This window comes from Chaetura pelagica, unplaced genomic scaffold (assembly GCF_000747805.2).
Source record: "Chaetura pelagica isolate M959 unplaced genomic scaffold, ChaPel_1.0 scaffold1445, whole genome shotgun sequence".
NCBI lineage: Eukaryota > Metazoa > Chordata > Aves > Apodiformes > Apodidae > Chaetura > Chaetura pelagica.
In genome coordinates this window covers 412,213-417,719 of record NW_009953199.1, presented here as the reverse complement: position 1 = coordinate 417,719, position 5,507 = coordinate 412,213, and the positions used below count along the sequence as shown (strand labels likewise).

The window sequence follows — 5,507 nt, the reverse complement described above, 5'->3', positions numbered from 1 at the left end:
TGGAGGAGACCCTGTTCACTTGAGAGATGCAACAGCAACACTCGCCTCTACAAGCTGTGGTTTTCATTCTGCCTCTCTTCCCATTCTTCTTATAAAAGTTAAAAATACAGGATGCCTGACATGGGCATAACCCCGGAGAGGCACTGGGGCAGCCTCTGGAGGGCCCTGCTGGGCGCCCATGGTGACTTATTGCTCAGAAACCACATATTTATTGTGCATCTCCCGGCTGCCACGTATCGGGAAAGGTAACGTGTGCCAGGCAACTGTGATTCAGAAAAAGACAAATTTGGGAGGGTCTCACCTTTCCTGGGATCCTTTCCAAGGTCCTGGCTGATCCTTATGGGGATCATGGGAGGGTGCAGCTGGGGCTGTGGGTGCCAGCTCTGACTGTCGCTTTGTCCGCAGGAGCTGTGGGGAGCAGGATGGTGCCGGACGCCGCGGCGCTGCTGGTGGCGGCGATGGTGCTGGGCCTCCGCGCGGCGGCGGGAGGTGGCGCGGGGGGCTACGCCCAGGTGAAGTACATGCAGCCCATGGTGAAGGGACCCCTGGGACCCCCCTTCCGCGAAGGCAAAGGGCAGTACCTGGGTAAGGGATGCGCTCGGCGGGGGGTGGGAGGACACTCTCTGGCACTTCAATGCTCATCCCAGTGTCCCACTGCCAAAGGAGCTCCCAGCACCTCCCTGAGGTGCACGGGCCCCTGCTGCCCCCAGGCTCACAGCAGCAGCCCAGTGGCTTCAGCTCACGAGGGGGATGGAGGGGAGGGTCTGAGCCCTTTCCTCAACACCAAACACAGTGGTTTCCGAGGCTCTTCCCAGCACCAGCCACAGCTGTGCTGGGGTTCAGGTGCCCAGACCCACCAGGTGGGTGCTTGACTCTCAGGAAGAGCCACTGGAGCCCTGTCTGCAGACAGGGACCCTCCTGGGAGCTGAAGTCTTGGCTCTGGGAAGAGAAACTAGAGAAGACTTGGCTGCTGGTGGCTGATTTACTGCTGGGCGGAATGGCTTATCAGGAGTTCAGCTCAGCACATGTGTCAGAAAACACACAGCAAAACCTGGAGCCGAGGCAGGCTACGAGCCCCCCCACCTCCCTGCCCCCTTCCCAGCTGTTGTAAAGCTGCTCCCTGAATCCTAGCCAGAGACAAAACCTTCCAGCATAGCACAGGAACGTTTCAGCTGCTGGTGGGACAGGATTCAAATATCTCCCTGCTGTTTTTCCTTATTTTTTCTCCTTCTTCCTATGCATGGGAGCAGCACTGCCTGCTGATTGTGGTGGAGAGAGGAGCAAGTGTGCTGGGTGCTTCGCAAGGTGCAGTTTGGGTGTGAGCTCTGCCAGGTTGGATGGAGCATGGGTCAGAGACACCAAGCACAGGATCCCTCTGGACATCACTCTCCTAAAACCCTTGGGAAAGAGGGGGGATGCAGGCAGGGGGATGGGGAGCAGCTCCTGCCTGACCCACCAGCTGCAGGGCTGTGGCTGGGGAAGCCAGTGCCTCCTGGATCCCACCAAGCTCCCATCTCTGCTTAACCTCTAATTTGGCAAGGAAAATCCCTGCTGGCCTTCTGCCCTGCTTTGGGAGCTCAGCTGACTCTCCGCGATGGTGCAGGGCTGTGCTGTGCCCCTGCAGGTTACCCTGAGTCAGGGGGGAGCTGTGTAGGGCCCCTCATGCTGCCCCAACCTGGCCCTGGGACCCCTACCTGGGGGGGCTCCCACCAGCCTACAGGTGCCATCTAGAGAGAGGGGACTGGCTCCCTTAGGGTGCCAGACACCTTTTCTGACCCAAAAACAGACTCCCTGGGTGTCTGGAGGCAGCTCAGGGCAGGAGATGCTGCTAAATGCTACAGTGCTAAGAGCATTGGTGCAGGTAGCTGCACAGTTGGGGGTTATTTTGGCTGGGTTCCCTCCATGGCAGCCTCAGCTGCAGAGGTGAAGGAGGACTTCTCAGTGGTGAGCCCAGTCCCAACCTCTGCCCTCAGGGCTGCTCCAGCCAGCAGGTGCTGCCCAGTGTCCCCAGGCTGGGTGGCCCACAGGTTCCTGCTGCTTTTAAACAGACTCAGTCCTGTGATCCCTGTGGAGCTGCTGCTTGCTGTGTGTGGCCAAGGGGCCTCCAGGTTCCTTAGCTCCTGCTAATGGGGAGACTTTGTTTTCCACTTCCATGCTGCTCCTGCAGCTCACGGCAGCTCCAGCTCCCAGGGCCGTGGCTGGTCCTGTGCTGAGCTGTCCCTCGGGGCACCCGCTGCTGTGGAAGATGAGATGAGAGATGCTGGTCCCACACAACATCTGTGTGAGCCTGTGAAACTCACTCTCACAAGACAGGGCTTGGCAGCAGTGCTGGAAGGAGCTGGGCTGGGCTCTGCCATGGAGCAGCCAACATCTCCTTCCTGCAGTGTCATCTGGCTGTGACGGCCAGACCGGCTGCTCATGGCCAGGAAGCACTTCCCATCTCACTGGATCGTTCCTCTGCTGGCCACTCCATGCTGCTGGGTCCTTCCTGCAGGCATGTGGGGGTCCTTACCAGGATGAATGCAGCTCCATCAGGGCTGCAGGATCTGCCCAGCCATGTCCACGCTCCTCAAGAGGTGACAAGCTCCGTGGTGCCCAGGCCAGAGCTCGCAGGGGCCGTGCCTGCTCCTTCCCACTGCCCCAGCTGCCTCTTTGCGTTAACATTCGTGGCAGCTTTGTCCATGCTGAGGGGAGCACACAGGCCCATGCTGCTGCTGTGAAATGCAGGGCTCCAAGACATGCGTCTGTGGTAAGACACGGGCTTTGAAATCGGACACCACCAGGGCTGCCATGTCCCAGTTTCTCTCGCTAACGTCCCCGGTTTGGTTTTCCCGTCTGCTCCTCTGGCCGCCTGCGAGTTGGCAGCTCCCGCCTGGCGCTCCTCTCCACTGCCTTGTGTGAGAGTGTGTGTGCTTCTTCCTTCCTTCGTGGGCTCAGCTGTAGATCCTTCTTCTGATTCCATGCAAAGTGACCTAGAAAACTAATTCTTTTCAAACCATTGCAAGAAGAAGGGAAAAAAGAAAAGGGGGGAGGGGGAACACATTGAAACAATTTTCTGGAGAAAAAATTTTCCAGAATTCAAACCCCAGAAATCTGCTCTAGTGCAACACTTTGTATCTCCCTTGCCTTCTTTCCCACACCATTTTCTGGGGTGAGGAGCAGGCGGTTTGCAGAAATCCAGTGGCAATGTCATGACAGACAAGTATTTCCTTCATTTCCACAGCAAAGTGACCTCTGTTCCAGCCTCGGATGGGGGCCAGGCTCTGATTTGTTGATAGGCTCTGAAAATGTTTCCATTACCAACAGAAAAACAAGCAGGCGTGTTGGTGGATCCCAGTGCTCCAGGTCTCCCAGGGCCTGGCTCATTGTGCTGGATGTCCAGGCTGGGAGCTGGGCTGGCAGACCTTGGGGACCCTCTTGCCTCCCCCCCAGTGCCATGCTGGGGCTCACAGCCTCATGTTCTGCTTCCTCCCCAGACAGGATCCATTCCCATCCCAGGAACTTTCCCATACAGTTCCATTCCTGACTGGAATGTTCAAATATGGGCAGACGGTTAAAATCTGCCCAAGGTGTCCAAGCCCTCTCCTCTGCCCTTCACGTTTCTCATCACAATCCCATGTACACACAGCTCCCAAGTATTTCCTTTGTTTCGACCTTCCCAAAAAACAGTTTGTCAGGCTTATTCTTTCTCACCCGTTCCTGGTGTCACGTGGGCAGTGACACCCTGCCCAGCCTCGAGTTATTTATGCTCACGTCTGCTCTTTAAGCACCGAGCTCTGGTGGGCATGTAATCTGGCTCTCCTTGGCTTTGTAGTCTCTCAGCCCATTAGTTTCTTTCTTATATCCGTTTGCAAAAGACCTCTATAAATTCTTTAAATGTCAAGTGGTTATGGCCAATTCCCAGCTGGGCTGACTCATTTGGACATAACTGAGGTTGCATTTCCCTTGCAGCTATTGGCTTTTCCTCCATCCTCAGCGGTTTTTTTCTTTCTGATGAGTTTTTCTCTGCTGTGCTGGACACGGGAGCTGAGCCAGTGAGCACTGCAGGCAGGTCTTAACCCACACACAAACCACCTCTTTGGTCTCTCAAGTACATGTCCAAGAGTTTTCTTTTTAATCCAAAAGGATTAAAGGTCTCCCGAGGCTCTGGACTTGAGGGATGGGATGGAGGGATTATCCTCAGCCTTGGCTCACTCTGTCGCCATCCTCTTGGCTGAGCCCAGGCAGGAGCAGCTGAATCCCACGGTGCTTTCGAGGCTACTGAGAAATGAGACAGCAGGAGGTTTAAATCCAGCTCCTAAAAAAACCCCACAGTAGGTCAGTACAACCCAGCACTGCCAGAGCTGCCAGCGATCGCTGGGCTTGTTGACACTGTCTATGGAGGGATGGATGGAGTAAGGCTTCAATTAGTACCCTGGGCTCTGGCCAAGGTCTTGCCTCAAGAGAGTCCTGCTGATGTGGTGGCCCAGGAAGTCACTGCAGCCATGTTTAAATAAACCATTCCTAGAGAAGGGCACTCTAGCAAGGACAGGCCCCTGGCTTGAACATCCTGGGGGCACGATCCCCCAGCCACACTCCCCCAGCCACCCCAGCCCCAGTAAAGCTCCATGTCTCCTCTCTCCACAGACATGCCACCACTGCTGCCTATGGACCTCAAAGGGGAGCCAGGACCCCCAGGGAAGCCTGGCCCACGTGGACCCCCTGGCCCCCCCGGATACCCAGGAAAGCCAGGCACGGGAAAGCCAGGAATGCATGGCCAGCCTGGGCCAGCCGGGCCCCCTGGCTTCTCAGGCATTGGGAAACCCGGAATGCCAGGACTCCCTGGAAAGGCGGGTATGAAAGGGATGCCTGGAGCCAAGGGTGAGCCTGGCATGCGAGGAGAGCAAGGGCCAAGAGGGCTGCCCGGCCCCCCGGGGCTGCCGGGGCCAGCTGGCATCTCAGTCAACGGGAAGCCAGGCCCACGGGGTGGCCCCGGCCTGCCTGGGTTTCGGGGTGAGCCTGGCCCAAAAGGAGAGCCGGGTCCCCGTGGAGAGCGAGGGATGAAGGGCGAGAATGGTGTGGGGAAGCCAGGGCTCCCGGGGCCCCGGGGGAATGGGGGTCCTCCTGGCCCCACCGGGCCCCCAGGGCCTGTTGGCATTGGAAAACCCGGTCTTGACGGCCTGCCGGGGGCACCGGGGGAGAAGGGGGACATGGGCCCTCCAGGTGGGCCTGGTGTCAGCGGGGAGCCCGGCCCCATGGGGCCCCGCGGCCCTCCTGGCATCGATGGGATCGGCATCCCAGGTGCTGCCGGGGTGCCAGGGATACAGGGCCCCACAGGGCCAAAGGGAGAGCCTGGGATCCGCGGCCTCCCTGGTTTGCCAGGCCCAACCGGACACGGGAAGCCAGGTTTGCCTGGCCTAAAGGGAGACCGCGGGCAGCCCGGGGCACCAGGGGCCATTGGCGATAAGGGGGAGCCCGGTGTTGATGGGGAGCCAGGCGAGCCGGGCCCTGCTGGCATCATTGGGGCA

At 58.5% G+C, this 5,507-nt stretch overlaps 1 protein-coding gene across 1 annotated transcript in view; it reads left to right on the top strand.

Annotated features, from left to right (window-relative positions):
• The first annotated feature begins 422 nt into the window (after positions 1-422).
• Positions 423-5,507, top strand: part of COL8A2 (collagen, type VIII, alpha 2) — a 6,033-nt gene continuing 948 nt past the window's right edge. The window contains exons 1-2 of the mRNA XM_009997396.1: positions 423-585; positions 4,627-5,504. Coding sequence (XP_009995698.1) covers positions 423-585; positions 4,627-5,504 — 1,041 coding nt within the window. The remainder of the gene's footprint in view (positions 586-4,626; positions 5,505-5,507) is intronic.